The 24678-nt window shown below is 36.4% G+C and overlaps 1 protein-coding gene across 1 annotated transcript; it reads right to left on the bottom strand.

The window, feature by feature from the left end:
- On the bottom strand, window positions 1–24613 carry LOC136010567 (uncharacterized). Its single transcript, XM_065671953.1, has 13 exons — window positions 24446–24613; window positions 23730–23916; window positions 23449–23525; window positions 14388–14463; window positions 11095–11226; window positions 10131–10254; window positions 7758–7818; window positions 7608–7654; window positions 7097–7172; window positions 6057–6158; window positions 4619–5542; window positions 3823–3933; window positions 1–2676 (listed from the first exon to the last, which is right to left on the bottom strand). Exons 3-13 carry the CDS (start codon window positions 23475–23477, stop codon window positions 2364–2366), a joined length of 1995 nt encoding a protein of 664 aa, XP_065528025.1. The 5' UTR covers window positions 23478–23525; window positions 23730–23916; window positions 24446–24613; the 3' UTR covers window positions 1–2363.
- Window positions 24614–24678: the final 65 nt, after the last annotated feature.

Here is a 24678-nt window from a genome sequence, read left to right on the forward strand (position 1 = left end):
ATATAGTCAGCTCAAAGCCATTTGTGGACGCATCATGTCTATTAATTTTGCTTGAAAAGAGAAATTCACCATAGTTTCAGAAGTGATGTTTGTTTTATCACATAACAGGAATTACACAACCTGACTGTATCTAAACCCTGAGGGTCCTGCGTGAACTGACAGAGGACTGGTAACAGCTAATGCTGACTACTGAGTGCTAACTTATTATGCCACGTTTTTCATTGCACTAAAGTTTTGCAGTACTCCAGCTTTTTTCAGTTCTCCATGGAGTCCTATCATCCCCTGTCTGATGTAACAAAGGACTGACTGTAGGGTCACTTCGAGCCTAAAATAATGTAATTCAAACCCCAAAACAAAAAAAGGAACAGCAAATGTTTTCTCTTTCTTCACTTCATGAACAACTGCATGCATAGTATAAAAGAAAAAAACCCAAACCAAAATCAAATGCTTGTAATGCCAGGCCCTAATTCTTATCTCTCTGCTGGATAATACCAGGAAGGGGTTTTATTTTTTTTGAGAAGAAGCTGGCAATATAGTAGCCCATGCTGCAGACCTTCCTCCTCTCCAAATAAAGAAGCCTAGATAAAGATTCTCAGCCCACCATTCATTAAAAGAAATAAAAAATAATTTAAAAAAGGCCAAGTAAGGGAACAAATGTCTTTTCTTAACATTTCAGTGCTCAGTTCCACAACCAGTTTATATATAGGGAGCTTCGTTCCTGAAACCACATGAATGAGGCTCACAATCAGAGATTTAATGGGGAATACAATTGACTGGCTGCTGTGAAAACAAGAAAACTATTTACTTTGTACAATGAACAAAGCTGAAGTTGTTCTACCACTTGCAAAGGCAACGGAGCATCTGCAGTTTGAATTTATATCCAGAGTCCTATGATTTTAGGAACTTTTTGCATGTGTTACAAACCAACAGGAGCTGCCAGATGTTCCACACTTTTCAAATCTAGTCCTTATGTAGTAGTCATAGAACCATGAATTCAGAAATGTGGGTTTTATGCTGCTGCTAAAAGGCAAAACTGGTCTGTGGGTTCTGGCTATGAACACTTTTTTTCAGTTTTCTAAGGTATACCAACACCCTCTTGCTTTATGCTTTACAGCTATGTGGCTTTTGAGGCAGTTTCTTAACTGTATGACTGAAGTAATCTAGCAAATTCATTTTAATTATTTTAATATCATGGTCTAGCTCTATCCTTATTTACTGTGATGCATTTACAAATATTATTAAAATGTAGTAATAATGAAAAATGTAATTTTCAAAGTTCACCTAAGTATTACATGAATACTGTTTTCCATCTTACGAACTAAGATTTCTTTATCCACAGTAGGAGCTGTTGGTGCTACTGTGCAGCTGCTGGCATGAATTTGGTTGCTGTTTGTTGCATCACCTCCTTGATACCCACTGAAGCAGCAGTTCAGAGGAAACTTCAATACATGACTCTTAAAAGTGACTTACCTGAAGAGCTTATTCTTCTACTCTGATTAACTGTGCTGTGCTGTAACAGAAACTAGCAAAAAGTAGAATTGGAGAGTAAGACTTATATGACTGACAAACAAAGAGGTGTTAAGTGTATAGGCACTGGTGATCTTGGCCAGTTGAGACAGGTAAGCTGATGTGCTGCTGAGAAAACTATGAAAGTTACTTGCACTGGGCTATCCTAAAACATATATAACCTATAGGATCATAAAAAAAAAAATACAACCAGGATGGGATATTCAGATTAATGAAAAGCAAGTCTGACATTTAGAGTATTCAAACTCCATTTGCATCTGTGTTCTTAGCAATCTGGGAAAAAACCTATGAAAAAAAGTAGGTGAGTTCAGCTGACAGTACAGAAAATCTGGAATTACACTACAAAGCTGCTAAGTTTGTAAGCAGTAATTCAAACTTCTGTTTTCAAATTAAAGGATGAAGTGGGCATAACTCTGTTTCATTCATAGTATTTTTCTGTAATCTCAGTGCTAGTTTACCTGGTAGTGCAGTATTTTATTATGACTTCTGCATCTGGAAATTACACACATTTTAAAGAAAGGTAAAACAAAAGACACAACTACAGTCACTCAAGGTTGTTTGTTTTAAGGTACAGGATTCCAATTTCACTAAAAGGAAGGACTACTTTAATTCCCTGTGTACTGAGACCTTGTCTCCAACTACACTTTAACAAATATACCCTAATAAATTTAAAGAACCAAACATCAGTAGAAGCTAATCTTACAATAGAGACCAGTTCTCTACTACTGAAATTTGCATTTTCCTGATGTGGAGGAAGCAAAAAAAATAAAATTTGGTCCACATACAAAGTCAAATGTGTAAAAGTAAGTCTAAGCTGAGTAAACATTCTTTTTTATTCAGTACCAGTTGTAGCGGTCTCTTGAAGGTAAATCATAATGTTCTCCTGCTTGCTCTTCAGGTCCATAATCTAACGGCAGACCGTAATTGTAATCAACTGTTACAACTGGTAATCTTTTGCTTTGTTCCATCTCTCTGATAGTTTCATCTTGAAAAGGTTTTCTTGCATAATCTACTGAACTATCTTCTTGGTGTACAGATGAAGATGGATGCATTGTTCGTGAAGAATATGGTGCAAATCTGTTTTTTCCTCTATTAAATTCATCTGAGGGATGCATTCTCCTACTGTCTTCAGGACAACTTGGTCGATTACTGCAAGAAAAACATATATGAACAATGAAAACCTTAGAAACAGACCAGTTGATTTACTGTTGGTGGCCACCATTAGAAATTAAAGTAGCATAACCTTGAAAGAACAATTCAGACTCTTAATTCTTGCTTTTACCGATAAATTAAAATCCTCCCTACTGGATGTTGCAAACTTGTTTATATTAATTTTTCAATTCTAGTGAGTACAATTACAGATTTTTATAGTAAGTAACTCTATTAGAAGATGTTTTTTTCCAAGTGCTGCTTCTATCCCCTGTTTACTGAGGATTTATTTACCTAGGGGCTATTTTTGTTCCTAAGCCTATGTTTTCCTTTTTTTGGATAATATGCAACAGTAGCTCTCTAGTACATAGTCTCAACAGGCAATAATGTACTTTGGATTTATAGCTCCAAATATTATAAGTATTAATTCTTCTGCAATTGGAGAATCACTCTCCTACAAAATACATATGGAAGAATCTACAAATGCATATACAATATATGTATTTTTTTGGTTTGGATTCTCTTTATTCTCAAGTATCTTGCTTTGTAAAGTAAGTGGTGTATAAAGCCAATTCAGAACAATCTTTGTAATTTTAGAATCTTCTCCCCCCCCCCGTGAACCATAGATTAACTTAAGCATGGAAAGGATCTCTGGAAGTACCTAGGGCCACCTGCTCATTAAGAGAGTTTATGCAGGGGCCATATCTGGCTGAGTTCTGAGTACCTTAAAGGATACAATGTGGTGATTTCACAGCTGATCTGCACAACCTGTTCCAGTGTCTGACCTTCCTCATAGCAAAACTCATTAGCTTGTTGTAGCCAGCAGTGAAGATTTAAATACAGCATTTGTATTTTGCTTTTTTGCTTATGACAACAGCTTTTCATGTTTTGTACCTGAACTGTGCTTGTCATGCCAATGACATACATCATGGGTTCTCAAACCATTTAATAATCAGACTCAATATAGACAGACCACAAATCAGCTACTTTACTTGCTCTGTGTTCAGATTCAATGGTTTAAGCTGCATTTAAGCAGAAGTATTAATATCCATTTTTACACTGTGCAGTTAATTTGTATTTATATTTATGAAAATGGAGGGAGTATAAAGATAAGTCAGAAAACAGCGTACAAAATCTAATATTTACCTATAACTTCTGTTAAAGTCATCATTATCAGACCCATAATCTCTGTGAAGTGAAGGAGATGAGGAAAAATGAGGTTCTGGTACATTTTCATGGGAAGAAAAAGACTGACTTCTGCAATTAACCAAAAGAATTGCATGTTAAGAAGAGTACCAACAGTTGTAAGCTTTGAAAATATGTGTTTATCAAATGAAATATTTTTACTTTTAATTAAAATCTACTTAAAAACCAGAAATACTTTCCAAAATATTAAAAATATTGTGAAATATTATGCCAGAGTCCAGTAGGTTTACTAGTAAGTGATATATGTATTTGGGAAAATATAATGCAAGTTCACAAGCAAAGGGATTTCTAACAAATTATTAATTCATAGAATAAACAAAATGCAAATCCAACTTCCTTGTTGCATTACTGTTTATTGCTGTTTGGCCAAGGGCATAAATAAAATTTCATATCCTCTTCTGTCTTGAGGACTGCTTTCTAAACTAAGTTTCTATAAAAAAGCAAAGTAGGGCAGAGTTTTGTTTCAAGCTGACTCTTAAAAGATAAAGGAAACATACAAGCTTTAAAGAAGCACAACCTTCTAATTTAGGAAACACTGGCTTTCAAAGATGGAACACTCCACTCCTTCCATATGTCAAAATAAAGAGTTAATTAACTGATCATTTATGTATGATTTTAAAAGGAAAATTGTTTTCAAATTATTTTTTTAAATGAATTAATTTGACATTTAATTTAGACTGCTGAGGTTTACACTTTTAGTCTCTAGTTGTGGTCTTACAGCTCAAAGATGCTTTACCTGTCGGAACACCATTCACGTGGCAAGTCATCATGACCTGGATGATCATGAAAAGGTCTTGGCCTTTGTCCGTGGCTTTTATTACCATAATCAAAATCTTTTAACTGAGTCTGTTCCTGTATGTCATCATAAGGCTGATGGTCATGAAAAGGTCTTCGCCTTTGTCCAGGACCTTTATTATGATAATCTTTTAGTTGCATCTCTGTTTTTAAGTCATTGCGAGGCTGGTGATCATTGAAATGCCTCAACCTCTGCCCACCACCCCTGTTAACAAATTCAAAATCTCCCAATTGCATCTGTGACTGTAAGTCATCATGTGACTGATAGTCATGGAAAGATCTTGGTCTTTGGCCAGGACCTTTGCTGACACAGTCTAACTCTTTCATCTGCATCTGAGTCTGAAATTCATCACGAGATTCGTGGTCTTGGAATGGTCTTCGTCTCTGGCCACGGCCCCTGCTACCAAAATCAAAATCCTTTGACTGCCTGTCTTCCTGCAACTCCTTATGAGATGGATGGTCAGGAAAAGATCTCTGCCTTTGACCACGACCTCTGTTAAATTCAGCGTCCCTTGACTGTCTCTCTGCCTGTAATTCATCATGAAACTGGTGTCCATGAAAGGGTCTCAACCTTTGTCCGGGTCCCTTGTTACTGAAGTCTGGGTCCTTCAGCTGAATGTCTTCTTCATAATCATCATAAAACTGGTGATCAGGAAAGGATCTTTGCCTCTGTCCTGGTCCCCTGTTGTAGTCCCAGTTTCTCATCTGCATTGGTGCTCTTAAGTCATCTTGAGTCTGATGGTCATGAAATGGTCTTCGTCTTTGTCCAGGTCCCTTATTAATGAAATCAAGATCTCTCAACTGTATCTGTCCTTGCAAATCATCGTGAGAGTGGTCATCATAAATTCTTAATCTCTTCCCAGACCTGTGGAGAAGATTTTGTCTTGAACAGAACATTGTAGGTACAAGTCATTAATTAAAATTTTTTTTTTAGCCAAGAACTGATATAAAGACATTGCAAATGTATCAAATTGTATCAAAGCTACTAAGAATCTAAGTAAGATTACAAAACTTTAAATGTCACAGTAGAAGCTGTGACAAACATTCAATTGTAATTCTATAGTGCTTGTTTAAAAGGCAAAAACAGTGATTCCAAATAAAATTGAAGATTACTGTAAAATAAAAAAGGACAGGCACAGTAAAACTCTAGGTTTTTCCAAGTGAACTAATTACTTGCAGACTTCTAATAGTGCACATTCCCTTCCCCCTCCCCGTCTTTTCACTGTTTAACCAAATTCTATTAATTTATTTTGCATCAGTAGGTTATATTTATAAAATCTTTTAAAACTTAGAATGTCTCTAGTATTTTTAATAAGAAACAATTCTATTTTCCCCTATGTGATTGGTTTGGCTTTTCATTCCATGTTTCATCCTATTACCCCTGAAAATCTTCATTTGGGAACCGCTCTACAGGTCCTTCCATTGCATGTGGTGGGGGAATAATATCTTCATCCGAATCCCAGACATCCATTCCAAGGTTACTAAGAAAAATGAATACATCTCACATTAAGTGCCCTTTTTGAACCACACTAATAAGTGAGAAAAAAACCAAAAACCCACATAAAATTCTACAGTTCAAAATGACAGAAATATTTGCATATGAAATTAAATTTACACATTCATAACTTAGCAAATTTTAATCTTGTAAATGTATTTGGGGAAAGGCTGCAAGGAAAAAGAGAATACCTAAACTTCTTAAGCTTAGAAAAACATCCTAAGGGATTTCGGACAAGCACCATACCTATTAAAAAGTCTTCACATGGGACTAACTTAATCATGCACAGACTATGAAACAACAGTAGCAATAAAACAAAGGGCATTCACTTAAAAAGATGCTAATCAGTTTTTAAGTTTAAAATCAATTTACTGCTACAAGATATCATTGGTACAAATAACTTCAGAAAATGTAAAGGTTAGATATTCTTAGGTGAATATAAGTGTAAAATTCTTAGATACCAGGGACACACTACTACGAACAGAGGAGTTTCAGAACAATTTTCCACTTTCCCATACTTTAATACTAAAATTGTTGTACTTTATCTTTTATTTTTTTTAATATCTGGCTCTACCATACCAACAGCAGCAGGCAGATCATATAACTTTTAAAGGTATCTTTGCAGCAGCTCCTTTCCGCTTATAATGAGAATACAAACTTGATACACTTGTCAGAGTATGACAGAAGTAAACCAATGCTCAGTAATGGTTGTCAGATTAGAAAAATCTTTTGAACAATATAAATTCAAAAGGTGAATGAAGTCCACTGCACTTCATGTAATTCCTATCTGAAGTCTTATATGTGTAGTTGCATATTAAAGGTTTAAGGTTAATTTTGGCTTATGACTGGAAGTGAACTTTTAAAAATACGAGCAGACATACTGGAAATGTTAAGCATACAACTAAAAGCTTTCGTTGTTTTTACCTTCTCATTGGTTGTGTTCTGAGATCTGTGAGATACACAAGACCATCCATACGATGACCTCTAGCATCACCAAAAGCTAAGGAAAAAGAGATACAAGTCTAATGGAATGTGCTCAAACTGAGCCACAAAAACATGAAAGGCAGGTTTCTGTTCACCAAGAGATAATGAATTTCAAACAATTCAAACTTGATACTAATACTTCAGCAAGCTGACATCACAATACCAATATTTTTTAAGAACTGAAACTGGCAGTGGTAGTAACCCATGAGTCAAAACCCTTCAAAGCAAAAGAAAAAAGTATATTAAGTAGCTGAAACATATTCCCACTATGCTGTCAATTTGCTAATGCTCAAGTCGTGGGTCAAAGAGAATCAACAGTCAAATAAAATCTTCTATGGAAGACAGCACATGAAATAACTCTAAAGTTACTAACACAGAATTGTAGTATTTATGAATACAATTGTAGAAACCGTGAATTACACATGTACCTTAGTTCAAACTGTATAAATACCTTGGATCGCAGCCTCTGGATCCCAGCCTTCAACATCTATAAGATACCTGAAGAAAAATACGATTATATTATCGTCCCAAAGGGATTACAGATTAATATAAGGACACTATCTTTTGTGAACAATAATTTCTGTCTTTATACAACACTTACCTACATATAAGGTAGCCAGTTCTATTAATTCCATTAGTACAGTGAACACCAATGAGTTTCTCTATCAAAAAGGAAAACAGTCTTTAATAAGTCAAATTACTAAAAAATTAGCACAAGGCAAAAAAACCTTGGTACTTTTCTAGGAAAGTAATGATAAATACAAAATTATACTGTCATGCCTTTAAAACAACAGACACATCCACTGTGTCCTCTTTATGCTGGATTTGTAGCAGCAGTTAGCTCAGTACTTCCAAACCTGTGAAGACTGAGATTAACTCTGCAGAATGCAGGGAAAAAGGAAGAGGAATGCTGACAGGTAAAGTGGCTGGCCTCAGCCAGAACTACAGTAACAGGAGAAAAATAATAACATATGGTTTTTGAAAGCAAATCTAAACAAACAAATGTAGAATTGAGGAACTTAACTTACAGATTTTTTTAAAACCTACACAAAGGAGAAAATATGCATAATGCCTCGAGTGTCTAGGAGTATGAAATACATGGAGAAAAGAAGCACCAGTAACCTCCAAAGAAATCTTGTCTTTTTTGGAAAGGTTACACTAATCAGCTAAAAGCTAAAAAGCAGAATCACTTACTCTTGTAAGGGTGTTTCAGAGGAGGTATTTCCAACAGACATAGGGAAACGCTAATATGGTCATGCGAGGCACTGATAAAAATCTCATCCATACTATCTCATAAAATTCTACTTACCCATATTTAATGAAAAATTAAAATAGAAGTTAGATATATATTGGACGGGCTACTATAATGGTCACAAAAAATGTTTATGAGAAGGGATGTAGGATGTTTGTCAGTGTGTAAAACCAGATCTGAGATACTGAATACAGTAACTGGGATGGAGAACAACAATACTTAAGGTCAAAACTGTACTAATTGTAGTTAATAAATATATATTAACTGAGAGTTTTAGGCTAGATTTTCGAAGAAAATCTGTAATTGTCGTAAGAACAAAGTTGTAGCAGGTACAAAGTACTGACAGTCTTCAAAATGTGAATTTAACAAAATCTTAAATGATATAAAATACAACTGCTTGCCACAGGACAGTTGTATTGCCATATTATGTCCTGGCAATTCAGACACTAAAAAACCCCAACTTCTCAAAAATCATTTTTAAGAAGAATCTTGAGGAATGTTAGTAGTAATCTAAAACAAGAGGACAAGTTACAATGAGTAAATTAACATAAAAATTAAAGTTTTTCCAACTCTGAAGTTACATAAACCCTTGCCAAAATAGTTTTTCTAGCTGGAACCGCAGGTCTTCATCCAGGAACAAATTATTTCTGAGAATCAGAAATAATGACATTCAAACACAGACTTGTTAGAGGAAAATCACTAGATCAAAACCAGAAGAAAACTCATAATCTCTAAGTAATTTCCCTAAACAACAAAAAAAAAAAAATAAAAAAAAAAAAGGAAGAACTTAGATACTAACTTCCTGAGCAAGGACAGAGGCTTCTTCTCATACCTTTTCATTTTCCCAGCACTTCAAATTCAGGCTCTCATACCCAAGATTTAGGGCAGGTCTCCTTCACAGAATAGTTGATCACCCCCAGCAGAAAACACAGGTATGCTCTGCAGCAAAAACTCTATACACTTGGGCAGTTAGTATCTCTACCTTCTCACAGAAAATGCCAAAGTAACCAGAGAAAATGGAATGAAAAAGCTTGAAAGAATGGTCCTCCAATATTGGATGGACAAACAGTTAAAATCAGCCTACAAAGAATCACTAGCAAAAAAAGTGAGAAGGTAAAAGCTACAAACAGGCTGTAGCAAAGTGAATGCAAATTTGTTTTGAAAGAAAACGCCTTATACAGCAAGAACTGTACTACTGCATGAATACTAAGAGCAGAGCCACACTGTGGAAACATTGATACTGACAGTAAAATGATTTTAAGAACTTCTAGGCTATGAAGGCAATAATGACTCATGAATCAAAATACTCCAACAGCAGACTAAACTGACTCAAGTTCCTTACACATATCAGTGTCTAGTGTCGCCAGAGAAACCCTGTGCTATTTAGAACATCCATAAAGGGCTGGCAGCTACAACACTAAGCTGATGGTACACAGTTTGGGTCAGACAGATGAAAGCCTTGTTGGAGTTACTTGGACGTATATTCAAATACTATTAGGAAGTGCATTTAAGTTACTAGCAATTTTTTAAAGACATGTTTTGAATGCAAAAAAGACATGCAGCGGTTCACATAATATATCTTATTATGATAATAAAGTAGAAAGTGCTATGGGAAGTCTGATACCCCTGGTGTTGCAAGTTATCTATTGAAATTAATAAATGATACAGTTAGCACTGAAATACAATGTATGAGGTTTTACAGGGGAAGATGCTGATATTTACCATTTCCTGCATTTTCCCATAGGAATTTTCTGACCCATTTTTTGAACTGTAGGATAGTAGCATTATCGGGGACTTCAAGTCCAACAGTGTAAAGTTTCTTATACTGCACACTTTTAGGTAAATCCTAGAAACAAGGAAAAAAAAATAAAAAAAAAAAAAATGAAGTCTTGCATCGATGAAAAGCCTTAAGTGCCAATAAGCTTTAATGCCAATATAAAACAGCAGTTCAAATCCTGAGTAGAAACTGACAACAATCTTGACACAATTCTATATTCTCATAGACTACCATGTACATTTCCACTTTAAAGACCTGATCTTAAAAAAACCCGTTTTTACAGAAGACTTACTTATCCCTGCTAATAAGGCAGAACATAACTAAACCAGAGCAGATTCCTGTAATTACATTCTAACCCATTTTACAGTTATAAGCAATATTTGTCTTTCCCACCCACAATCAGATATATACTCTCATATTCACCCCCTTAATGCTTACAGCCCATGTACATTCAAATATTAGCATGCAGTTATAGCACTGCTATTTATTCTGCTTTTCAATAGAAGGCTGACTAATCACAATTGTTGGGATTATACTAGTAAAAAATTTGAAATTGATTAAGTAGTTTAAAAATGTACACTTTCTTAGTGGATTCCACAGAAGATCAGTTAGAAAGAAGGAAAAAGTAAGAATGTCTTTAGGATACAGACTGCAAGTCTTTTGCACCTTTTCTGTGATGCCTGTCACTGAAGTCTTCATCCATCACCCTAAATTACCATAACAGAAATAAGCCACAAATGCAACTACCTGGAGAAGTTATTTCCTCTGTGGTAAGACATTTAGTTTCTATTGGAGACACAAAATAAGACTAGATGGCTTACCTGTCTATTCCAATTCAAGGTAAGCAAATGTGCAAATACTTCAAAATAAGGGTTGAAGTAACTTTTATTTTGTTATTGTTTATATTACCTTAACTTCATAGTATCGTGTGGTATATGTTAAATCAATAATTAATCCAAGCTCCACATTTAGGGCTTTCATTGCAGCTATTAAGTCTTTCGGTGTAAATTTCTGGGTTGGGGTAAGCCTCTGGTTAATTGCCTACAAGGAAAATAGAAAATATTTATTTCCTTTTTAAGTTCTAATAACAAAATATTTGTAATATTCAGCTGTTTTAATTAGAACTAGGAAACATCAGTATTCAAGAAGGAATGTTTACAGTATCAGAACCACATTCATGTATTATACAGATAAAAGGAACCAAATAAACAGAAAGCAAGAATTTGTTGATTATTCTTATTCAGATGAAAATGCAAGAAAATGTGTGAGAATTTCCTCTGGTACAATGTTAACAAATATTGTTATAAACACAAATTCGATAGACACAAAGATCTTGCAGAAAGCAGCATGGATGTATTGATTTTTAAGTAACTAAACATCAGCAAGAAGCAAAACACCACAATCAGCTTCCCCCAAACATACTTTATCTGGCAGAGTAACACAAAATTAAGTGTATTTCACATAAACCATGAGAAGTTGTGATAAAAGAGTTAATTTCTTCTAAAGGTTTTAACTTTCTCCCCACAAATGTGGAGACATTTTTATCCCTGCTTCATCTCTGGCAGAGTGCACTTGCATGTCATTTAGCACTGAGAAATACTAAGTACGACTAAGATGTGGTTACTGAGAAAGCTGCATTAATGAATAATTAATTTCATTTGACAGAAAAAAAAATAGGAAAAAAAGCTTACTCACCCTACTCTAGCTGTGTTTCTTTGAAATGTGTTCTTTAGGTATGAAAATGCCTCATATATGCAAGCCTGGATTTTCTCTAAATGGTGCGCTTGTCCACTGTGACAGCCTTTTGACACAGGCTCAGCCACAAGCAATAAGGACAGTGGCAAAAGATGCAGCAGCCTCAATCACCTCTCAGTTCCTTTGTCAACAAGAAATTCAAGGAGACTGGACTCAGGCTAATAGAAAAGAAGGCAGCCACAGACCACATACCTCTTAGAGCCACAAATGGTATAGAGTAAATAACCATTTCTTCTTTTGACTGTATGGATTATAATCTAAGATGCTAGCACACATTTATCTCACATCTAGAAACAGAACCAGGAAACCAAATTAAGGAATAAACAGCAGGACAGTCCTATCAAAGCTGGTACGTGATTAGGAAGCTCGAGCTAAAAAGAGTTGGATAGAAAGCATATAAAGGATTCAGTCCTATGTATTTCAGATACTGGTTCGCTGCTGGAAAAACAGTGGAGGTTGTTAAGGTTCAAACAAAATGAACCCAAGTTCATTACCTCATCACTTTTCAGCAGTGAGTTTTAGTAAAATCTGAAACTGAACTTATTAACTTTGCAGTGAGAGTCTGCAAAAGGTCTATGGTAGAATGCTAAAGAATTCTTCCATTGACTACATGAAAGCACACAAGCTGAGGTGGAATACAATTTACAAAACTAAGACATCTCTAAACATACTGCTTGACTGAGTAAACAGTCACGTGTGTTATGAAAAACTGTGTTTTGAATATTTGGAATTCTCTGAGAAACTCCTGCTGAGTATTCAGTAATTTAGGTGTTTAATTGGGCTTTGAGAATGTGAGAAATCTGAATCAATTCTAGACTCCTTCTAATGGCAAGGGGAAGAACTTGCCCAGACCTATACTACAGTGTTACTGTTAGCATTACAATGATGATCTGAAAGGAAAGACAAAATCCTTGCAAGTAAATCTGTGACCTTAAAGCCTTCATTAATAGCATATCTACTGCTAAAACGATAAATCTTGAGTCTTGAAATACTGAAACTATGTTTTGTCCCTTTGGGTGAAATGACCAACCATCAATTTCCTAACAGAGAGCAAAGGAGGACCTGCTCAAGAGGTCTGTTCCACCAACTTAATACTACTACTTCTGATCTTTGCAAAGACTACCACAGGAGCTGCAAGGAAAAGAGTGAAGTTAGCAATGATGTATCTTTCCCCGAAATCTGGAGTGACAGAGACAGTGAATTGGAAATATATACACTGATCCGATCCTGCCTGGAATACTGCATCTATGCAAAACATTGGTGCTGGATAAAGTGGAATTACAAGAGCTGATGACACCAAAAAAATCCTCTCTGAAATACCCCAATAGCAAAGAATCTAGCTATAAATCTACTGAATTTCATATTCACTTCTAGATCTGTTCGCTGATGTCTTGGTAAAAACACACACGACTGTACAATCCATCCATGGAGAACATGACTAATGTCACATATGAGATCCTTGGTGTCAAAGTAACCAAACCATCACAATAAAGCTGTAAAACGATCTGCAGGAAGCAGAACTGAATGGTGACTGAAAACATCATGGGCACTAATACACCCAAAGAACCAAATTTTGTGTCCATGAATACTAGAGTGCAATCTGTAGTCAACAGCTTAGACAGACTACTTACTCTTAACTGCTTAAGTTCTATCTAGCCACTAAACTTTAAAAGATCTTACCTTTACTTCCGGTGTATCTGAAGCAAGGTCATGTGAGAATTTATACAGCACTTGTGTTAACTTACGTAAAAGGACAAATTTGCACTATTTGACCTATTCCTCAATTCACTAAAGAACTGAAGAGTCTGAAGAAGACAGCCTTCACATTTTGTATTGTCACAAAGAGTTAAAAGATCTGACTATTTTATAGATTAAGATGGCACTCCATGTTAGTAACTATCTAAAGGAAGCACCAAGACATTAATAAATCTATGAAGACTTCTTTCTTAAATATACTCCATTCCTCCAGATCACTTAAACTTTTGCTTATGAAATTGGTACTCTGAATTCTGTAATTTTAGAAGAACTGCAGTGGCTGGTATCCTTTACTGAGTGCTTCAGTTCTGTAAAATTGCATTTTGGATTATGCTGCCTAGATTGTTATTACTATCATAACCACTTCCATACAATTTTCTTAGAACAGTCATTAGAAGATGTTAAATAGCATAATGAATTTAGGCCACTTACTAGTGATCAAATGAATTGTGCTGATTGATTATAGAGATTTTATGATCTTTAAAAGATAAATAGAAAGATTAACACCAAATACAAATTTTAAAAGGGGAAAAATATAGAATATTATGTAAAAAAGCCACTAGTAAATGACTAGAAGGGCTAAATCTGATTATTTTCCCATAAAACTTCTCTTAAGTTTGCATGAATATTCATGCTATTCTTCATTGTACCATATTTTACAGAACCAATCTGTAGCTACTTTTTATACATACCCCTTTTAAAGGTACTTTGAATGCAATAAATCTAGTTCCTGGTATAGGCTGTCCAACTGGTGTCAAACTCCGCCATCTGGAATGAAAGAAATATTTATTGTTAAATATCTCCAGATGACATGATTCAACAGACGACACCCATAGCTCCATAAAAAAACTTAAAAAAAATTTTCCTTTTAAAATTGTGGTAAAACAAAACACATAAAAATTATGTTCCTTTAAAATTGTAAGTTATTTCAAACTATGTGAATTATCTTACAAATATGAGCCAAATCTAGTGCCGTATTTCACATACTTTGAGTAGTTATTTCAAACTTCTGTAAGAAAGATATGATAGTTTTTTTTTTTTTCCCTAGGGTGGGCCATGCAACTACTAGCATAATGTATTAACAGTCAGATTTCCAAACAGAAGGATCAAATAGTTCCTAAAATTCCGTGACCACACAAGCAAGCAATTGTAACTGATGCACACGAGTTTGAAAATATGACCAATTCAATCCCGATATGCAAGTAAAATACTTTTTTAAATCCATCTACCATTAGTAGCCTGTCTGCTTTATGAAGAAACTAAGATCTTTTTAGAAGAACTATAAAAACTTGTTGTTATATATTTGAATAAAACCAACAGATCAGCATTATTTTGGGATAACAAACAGGAGGTTGCCTAAAAGATGCTGGAAGAAAATAAACAGAATATTGCTACAGCACTGATCATGGCAGAAGCTTATTTAGCACAATACACAGTTTAAAAAAGAAGATATTTTTATTGTTTGGAAGTCTAAAGTCAGTAGCCATAATAAAATGAATCTTAATTCTCCTTAGAGCACCACCACAAAGAAAATACTTAGAAATAATTGCTGTTATCATACAGCATAATTAAATCCCCAAATTTGCAATTATTCCATGAAGTGGTTTCAAGGTATTATCAGGACAGGACATTTGAAAAAAGTCTTCTTCCTTCTTCAAATTCCAAAATTCTTCTTCAAATTCCAAAACATTCCTCTCCTCAGAATAGTAGGACGTTGCATTTACAACCAAGTGGCACCAATGTAAAGCAAAGTAGATGAGTTAGGTTCAACAGGTTAAAAAATATTGTTCTATTACAGTTGGAAGTTTTTCAACTTGGCTAAATCAGACACCTTTAAAAAGTTACCACAGGTGCATATCAATCACTCAGTTGGCAACAAAATGCAAAATTTGCTTCCATTAAAAATACACAGCTGCTAGATTTTGCAAATGTGTTTACTCTGTAGTATACTGCTTTTTCAAGGAAACATTCTTGACTGAACTTTCTGTATTTTGAAAAATACAGAGAATATTGCATCACACCAAAACTTAGCAAAAATCATCTACTAACGTGAAAATTTGTTACAACCCTCAAAACACTAGTAATTCCAAACCCACAAAGAACTGGCATTCACAAATTCTACATTGTACTGAAAAAAGCTCTTAATATATCAGATTTCAGAGATTTCAGGTTTTCTAAAAAGTATGAAGAGCTTGACCTGAAGAAGAAAACAATTTAATCAGTACATTAGTTTAACCTTCAAAGAGGTAACTTACTAAATTTAGGATTTTTATTTCTTCTCCTCATGTGAGGACAAATTATTTCTATGACCTCTGTGAAGATGTAGATGGATGAGTTAAAATCTACATAGTCTTCTTCCATTTACACCTCAGCTGTTAAAATACAAAATATTTTTTGTAAGAGTCTTTAACACTGGGGCCCATTCACTTACAATTTGTGAATTTGTGCTGAAATTAATCTCTTCCTTTAAAGGGACCATCCAACAGCCTTTGGATTCCTTTCTGATTTCCATAAAACCACATAAATTATAAAACAAACTGAATACTCCATTTTAAAGTAGCCTAACCGCCAAGTATTTTGCTTTGTTCACAATTCCCATATGGGACCATAACAAAAACTAAATGTTGGCTAGCAAAATGCTCAAAGAAATATGCCTAATTGTTCTTGTCATAGTATATAAATACCAACATTACCATTCGTAGATGCTTGGAAGTAACAAGGGAAACACTTACAGCATGGTAACCAGAAGTGTAATCAAGACTTATAGCATAGACTTACAAATGCTTAGTTTAATGGACAACAAATGAAGTAACAAATGAGTAGCAGTAACTCATCATTAGGAAGGCTGTCACAAACAGCTGTCATGTAGAAGACTGATTGAAGGTGAGAAGGTATAAGGGCAAGCTAGAGATTAAATCACTAAGAGATGTTTGAAGTAAAATCTTTTCGCTAAATCCTAAATTACTGCAGGAACTTTATACTTCATAATTGCAAGGAGCGAACAAAACCCGTCTCCTACTTCAGGTATTTCCTTAGCTTAGGACAGTTGATTATAGGGATAAAAAAAAAAGAGCACATTCTCAATCACCGTAGTCTGAAAAGCATTGCTCAAAAAACTACAGATTGGGTTTTACAGAAGCATTCTAACTTGAGAAGTCTTCATAAGTGAATTTTTAAGCTTGTAAACTTTGGAGACTGGTCATTGTATACTAGCTGTAAATTATGGAAACAAAAATTTCAGACTATGTTCCATTTATTCTAGCTTTAGATAAATTGTATATGAATCGTTCACAAACATATATGCATATGAAAAGATCACAAACAATGCAAAAGGCCTGAAAATATTACCGATGCTAACAAACCCCACAACATCATGAAATATCTTAGTTGCAAGAAGTGCTCAGTTAAAAAAAAAAAGCTAAACAAAATCTACAGGCTAAACTGTGATATCTAATCTGAGCACACTTTATTTTACTCACTTCATCTTGGAAAGGTCCTAAATGCTGTGAACCTTATTTAGATGTATATTTAATCTGAACTACTGTTAAAATTAATGACAAAGTCAGGTTTAATACCAGCTTCTGCCCCTTGCTAATTTATATAACTCTGGAAATTACATGCCTTTATTTAAAAAAGAGGAAATACTCCTGCTTTTGCTGTTACAGTTCCAAACAATTAGAAAATGGACTGTACCTTGAGATATAGAAACTAGTGCAGCAAATGCTGTCATAGAGATAAACCAAACATGAATGCAGTATTTTTTCTTCCACCTAGTTCAATTATTCTTTGGTGTTACCTCTACCAATAAAATGTATGAAACATTTTACAAAAGTAGGACTTAATCTGACAGCCAGCCATATTCATATCTATATGTTTAGAAACATTTTGAAGGAAGGCAGAAGTAAAAAAGTCCCAACCACGAAAGATCAATTACGTTATATAGTAAGACAACTTAAAACATGCCATGAATTAGAAATTCAGATATTTTTTAACCTGCTTTCTCATAGAAAACCATGACTATCATAAATATGAGCAATTAGGAGCCAGTAAGAATTTTTTTTTAAAAGGCCTAAAAATCTTATTTTCCGTCATTAGCACGTAAAAAAGGTTTTGTAAAAATTCTGACCTTTTTTCAGATTAAGGGATTGACAGAACAATGCACCAGAATTTCAGTTTGTTGTCAGATGTTAATAAACTTCTGGCTTTTATTCTCCTGTATTTAAAGCCGTTTAAATCCTTCCAGAAATAAATCTGCATAATAAGCAAGAAACTTGAAAGCTGCTGATACTTCTACGGTAGAAAACAAACAAACAGAAGGCACTCTTCATCAAAAAAATATAAAGGGTAGGTATTCCATGTCAGCTTTAAAATTATATTTAAAAAGGAAATGTCAGCATACTGCTGCAAAACTAAAAATTATCTCAAACTAAAACCAGCAGAAAACAGTAGATTGAGATTAAGTACAGGTCAGCTAAGGAAATGAATTCAAATTTGTTTTGTTGCTGACAAAGGAATCTGGTTGGGAATTATAGGTGACGGACTAAAGAAAGCAAAACTCTGACAGAAGTCTAGATAAAGGCAAAAATGACCAAAGACAAGGGAGCAGGATTTTCATGAGCAGAGGCTGAAATATACATTTTAACAAGAATGAATGAGAATTGTGACACGATTTGTGTTCTGCTTGAACATAAGTAACAGAAGACATCCACGAGTCAAAGGTGTTAACACAAGACTTGGCACTGTCATCATTCCTGTTGAAGACTAAAAGGTAGTTAAAGCTTGAGCTAAAAACATGCTGGACATAAAGTAGCTGGAAAGATGGCAGGAAGAGTTTCCTAAAAGAGGCAGTGGTGTCTTACTGAGACACAGACATGAAATTCATTTCATCAAATAGCTCTGCCCACAGAACCAATGGCATTCACATTAGAAAGATGCTATGGTAAGAATCTAAAATGGAATCATGGAAATTCAAAGAAACACTGCAGCTTCCCAACACAAATAATTGCCAGAAGAAGGCATATCCAGGAAGAAACTAAAGTCTGAGAACTTCTCTACAAAACACTACCATTGTCAAATTGCAGATAATCTAGGTCAGCATAAATAAAGCGAACTATCATCTTAAAATCTGTGATATTTCTGGTCCTTTCACAAAACAAACTCCCTTCAGAATCTCAAGAAGTGTGTAAAAAGAACTGCGAATCAAACTCTTATGGGCCTAATATGGTAATTAATTTTTTTCTGAACTTTATCCAAAGCCACAAACCCCTCCAAATTTTGCATGTTCAAACAGAAAATTAAGAGACTACAGTACCTAAATAAAAAGTGACATGTTGTGCACACAATATATTTTCAATTACAACTTTATTTTTCTAAGTTTTCAAACAGGTAATCAATCCATGGACTACATGCAGATCAAGACCTGAAGGTCAACAAAACATAAAAATTAACAATTATTTTACTATTTAGCTTTTGCAGTTCCCACTTCCCTATCATGTTTGTCTTCATCACTCCCCAACTACCACCACTCACCTTAAACCACAGGCAGAATTTTACCTGCCATTCCAAATAAGAGAATTGGGTTTTGGTTGAAAAAAGTGTTGAAATAAAAAAAAAAAAAAAAAAATCTCCTTTCCCTCTGAAATTTCTGTGATGCTTGAATGACTTCCTGTTACATACAATTGTTACTGATACTACAGACTCCAGACAGCTAATCTGTTAGAGATTTTTAAGTCTAGTTTACATAGAAGTGTATTACTCTGCTTATCCTTTTTAATTGAAATGAAAATTAAGCATGTTTCATTATCTTCTTCTTTAAACATTTCAGATATATTCAGTAAAGCAACAGAAAAGAAACTAGATTCATGTATCCAATAAAAGTTTTCAAGATATGTGACCTAGATTAACCCATGAATCCAGCAGCCATATGCTTTGTAATGGCAGCCACCAGTGAAATAGCATCTGTTGCAGGATAAAAGAAAAAAAAACCAAAACCACACACACACACAAAATATTTAAAAAACCCAAAACACTTTTAGAAAACAATCGGCTCCAAAACCAAGCAACTAAGCATCATCAACAGGGACCACATAGCAGCCTCTAGCTTCAAGCAGGATAACAAAACACATTATAGAAATGCCCATGATAAAGACAAGTTTACAGCAAATTTGAGTAAGGCAAAACTCAACGTTCATTCTGAAGCCTCTTTAGTTAAGTTCAAAGGTATGTTGAACACCAAGATAATAATCCAAGCAGAGAGCACTGTAATAGCTATATTTTGCATACATCTTGCTATCAAAAAAAATCCCAAGTGAAAAAATGATAGCAAATTTATGTAAGTCTTGAAACATACAAAACTACGTATCAATGAACTGCAAAATACCTATTTACTCTATGATTTTTTAGAAGAAAAATAGCATGCTTCATATAAAGATATTATGTACATTTGTAATGTACATAACAGAGCTACTAAATAACTCATAGGTACCATACAACAGAACCACTGAATTGGAAATAATTTGAAAGATTCATGTCTTAAGTTTGTCAGATCTCAATGACAGAGTTACACAAAAATACAGAGCATGGCAAACTGTCAAGAGATATCCTACAAACTCTCTATGGCAAACACTGGTCTTTATAAAGCCTAAAGCCACTTCAGACTGCTTATGAAACTGATGTTTACATTAGTATATGCTAAAAACAGGAATAATAACCTTTGTACTGTAATACCTATACAGAGTAATTATGGTATCTTTCCATATTATTTTCCAAGTGGCTTCCGTAACTCTCTAGACAGTCGGTACTACTCGGTTGAAGAAAAGACAGCTGTGCAAAGACCATGACACACTGTCAAGACAGAATGCATACTGAACGGGTCAAAACCAGAAGGAAGGGAATATAGCTCTTACCCATCTGTTACTACATAGTGTCTCACTTTGCTTTTCTTCATCCCCTGTAAGCGGGATACAAGTAAGCCCCAGCTTGTAAAAAACAGTGTGGATATAAAGCATGGGAGAAATGTTTCCTTACTGTGTCAGGAAGTAACTGCATAGCTTTATATTTGTGGTGGTGTTTTGTACACAAGATATGGGCCTTCAACACTTACAGTTATGTTACCATTAGTTGGGTATTGTAAGAAGTAATTTCTCTCCATCCCATACTTTCAAGTGCAAATGTTCTATGCCTGATGGTATGAGGCACTTTTACTTTACAAATAAACTCTCACCTTATGGTATCCCTTCTCTCTCATACACCTTTGAACATGCCCAATCAGTTCTGGCACAGTATTTAATGATCCTGTCTAAATGAAAATGCTGATGCTTTTAAGTTTGCACAGGAAAAAAAAAAAAATCAGTTAAACAAGTACATTTATAGTGCATAGGCAGAAATAATTCAGCTTTGTCTTTATAATGAAAAGATCCCACTGCTGGTATTACTGAGAAAAAAGAAACACTTCTAGCTATGAAGGAATACAGGAAGAATATATCTTGCTTCTAGTGCACCCCCTCCTCTCACTGCTGGAGCAAAAATGGTGCAAATACCATCAGATCAAACATTCACCTAACCCAAACATGGGTTAGGTGACAGTGGACTAAGAACAAGGTGCAAGACCAACAGACCCAGCAGCATCATTGGAAAATTAGTATCACTTTGATATTACTTTAAATACACCCAAAAGTGCTGATATCTAGCAAGGTTCTGCAATGCTATAGCACAACCCTTACATAAAGGCAACTTTAATTATGTTGCAGACAATATCATAAAAGGTGTTAGTATTTAGCTGACCAGTTGAAAAGAGAATCAACATTTCTTGTTCAGTTACACTAGTCGTAGCTGCTTATAACTTAAATGAACCTGAGAGTTACTCTATTGCTTTAATTAGCGGAACAGAATTTGGATTGACACTCTTTAAGAACTGTATAAAGAATTGAGGCAGTAACAGATAATGTGTACATAGTGCGGCTTTCTTTTGTTTGTCAACTGCAAAGTTTCTCTTGCAGTATCATTAAAAACACAGTTACTGTTAGATTTCTTGCTGTTATAGTACTGTGATATGATTGAGGCTGTACTTCCATAGTATGCTACCATCTAGACTGGTCCCTATGCTATAGTAGCGGACCACAATCTCAATTCTGCCAACAGCTATTTCTGCGGCCAGTAAACTGCATGTGCAGGACACCTAGGTTAAAATTAGCTTTCCCTAAGTCCTCTTCCAGCATTCACTGCTATTTTTTTCCTGGTGTACTAACTAATCACAGTGAAAATTGTAACATATCGTGCTAGCACAAGGATGACATCAATATATTGCTGCATGAGATTGGGAGACTGACAATTCCTTAAAACCCTTTACTGCCAAAACCCCGATACTGTAGATGTCTAGCCTTATTTGTTAATATTATCAAACAGTGAGTTACTGGAGAAGCTGAAAGCACTTAAGTATCATGAACTCTGTCACATGGTAGCACAAACTTCATAACCAATTATTCCTCGGTAGATGTTTCTCCCCTTGAAAGATACACAGCTGTTTCCAATCACAGAAGCCAAAGTACAGTCCACTGCTTCTTCTATACTTGCGAAATGCATGTAGCCTGAAAGCTCCAGTTCAAATGCAAGGGGAAAAAAGAAGGGAGAAATGAACACTTGATTCTCTATGTTTCAGTAATAATCTCCCAGTATGTCAAAACCAATGAGGACAGTTAATTCTTTTCACGCTTTCTACATTACTGCTTTCAAACCTAACCCAGGTTAGCTCAATTTTGTCCAACTTTTAACTGAAATTTCATAGAAACTTTCAGAGAAAGACAAACTTACATAGTTTTTCTTAAATTTTATTCTAATTTTAATCTCTGAGTTTGTCAGCTATGAAAACAAACTTCTAAATTTCATGAAGTTATTTTGAAAATTTCTTCAACTTTTGTTTCTATTTATTGCTTTTAGGCTAACAGATTTTGCAGGAAACCATGCTTTTTGTATTTTATTGCTCCTCCTCAGAAGGTTCCCCTGAAACCACGACAACAGCAACCCTGCCTCAAATACCATAAAAACTGCAAGTTCTTGTCCCATTACAGTATGCTTTTATACTGCAGCACACTCTCCTATCGAAGAAGTTTGTACTGATGTCAGCAGTAACATATGGGTTAAACTTCTAAACTTGGACTTCCTTTTTCTTCTTCTTCCCAGTAGGGAGCTGGAGAGCTGATAGAACTGTATCTGTTTTGTGGTCCCCATATGCACTCCCAATGAAGACATCGGAAAGCTTGTATAATGCCATTTGGGGCTTTTTGATTACTTTTGTTATTATTTTTATTATTTAAGCATTTTTGTTGTCCCTACTGTTAAAAACAAAACCGAAGGATATTTCTGGACCTGAATCCATAAAAATATTCTACGTTCACAGGCATGCAACCACCTACTCCCATCTTATCAGCTCTTCCTCCATTCCTGGTAGCAAACATTTGAGTAGTCAGAAAGATAGGCTAATCCCCATTTCCCCAGTGTATGTACCTGACGATAAGGTCAGGAAGAAGGGACTGTATTTTGGCTGATGAAGAAGTGCTCACAGGCAGGTCGGAGCATTATACTCACCTGGGGGATGAAGGGCTGGGTTGTTCCTGTCTTGGAGAAGATACCTACCTTACCTCGCTGTAGGTGGTGAAGATGTTTGTGACAAGAAAGCGCCTAGGGCAGTCAGTGCCCCTTCTCTGTGGGCAGGGCTGTGCCCGCTCCTGCCTCTTGCTTAGTATGAGGAATACTTACCCATCGGGGATAGTATTCTTCTTTACCATGCTGAAAGCAGGAGCAGGCAGAGCAGGAGACAGCGGTGAAAGTGGGCACTGCAGCAAAGGAGAGAGAACCGCGCAGTTAACACGGTGCTAATCTCTTTCTCCATCAGTGGGCCTTTTCACAGGGCTGAGTCTCAAGTAAAATAAACCCAGTAGTCAGCTGGGGCTTGAAGCCATCCTGAAAAAGTTCTGCAGCTTGCATTCTAGCCTATTTTCTCCACTGCTATAGCACGACAAGAGGGAAATACAACTCACCTCTCCCCTCCAGGAGATCAAACGAAACCGAGAGGAGAGGCAGCAGATTTCTAACTCTAGCAGCAGCGCTGCAGGGATGAAGATCTTCCTGGCAGCCCCTTCCGTCCCTCTCCTGCGGTTCGGAGCAGTCTGTTCTGCCCTTGCGCTCCCACAGCTAGAACTCGTCTCAATGAGAAGCTCCAGGCAGCTGCAAGAGGCGAGGCCGGCACCTCAGCAAACGAAGGACCATCACCTGCCCCACTCTAACCTAGACGGGTCCTCTCCCGCTAGATCCTGGCCAGCGTCACCGCCAGCCGATCTCAGTGGGACCAGGGCAGGGAGGAGAAGGGCGAGGGGAGATGCCCCCCCCCAGCGCGGAGGGCCCATGTCCGCCGCTCCAGAGAAGACGCTTGAGGATGGAGCAAGGCTCCCTCCTCAAGGCCACATGCCCCCGAGATCGCGGGGAGCCCCGGGCAGGACCGGCCTCCGAGGCCGGCTCCAGGCATTTCTTTTTAGCGGGAAGTGGCTCAGCTCGGGGGAGGAAAAAAGAAAAAAAGAGCGGAACAAGGGGTTGAGGGGAAGGGAGGTCGCGGCCCGACTACGGGGGGCCGGGCAGCCGGCTGCAGAAGAGGGATAGGCTGTGCGGAGAGGGGCGCGGGCTCCAGCAGGAGTCGGAAACAGGGGAAGGCCCGATGGCCGGCGGGGCGGGAAGGACCGGGGCTGCGGGTGGCCCGTACCCGGACAGGATTTCCCTTGCAGAAGAAGGTTGTGGCGAGACAGAACGTTCCCGAAAGGGTCCGGACTGCGCCTGTGCACCAGCCGGCCGGCTTGCCGGGGTGGGCAATGCGCCTGCTCCTCTGGAGCCGGGCCGGCGAGCGCCGACTACGCCTGCGCGATTCGGGTGGCTGAGGGGTCAGAAGAACCGCCCCTGGTCACGCAAAGGGGCTGGCCAATAGGATGGCGGGGGGGG

The sequence above is a fragment of the Lathamus discolor genome, chromosome 3 (genome assembly GCF_037157495.1).
Source record: "Lathamus discolor isolate bLatDis1 chromosome 3, bLatDis1.hap1, whole genome shotgun sequence".
NCBI classification, from domain to species: Eukaryota; Metazoa; Chordata; class Aves; order Psittaciformes; family Psittacidae; genus Lathamus; species Lathamus discolor.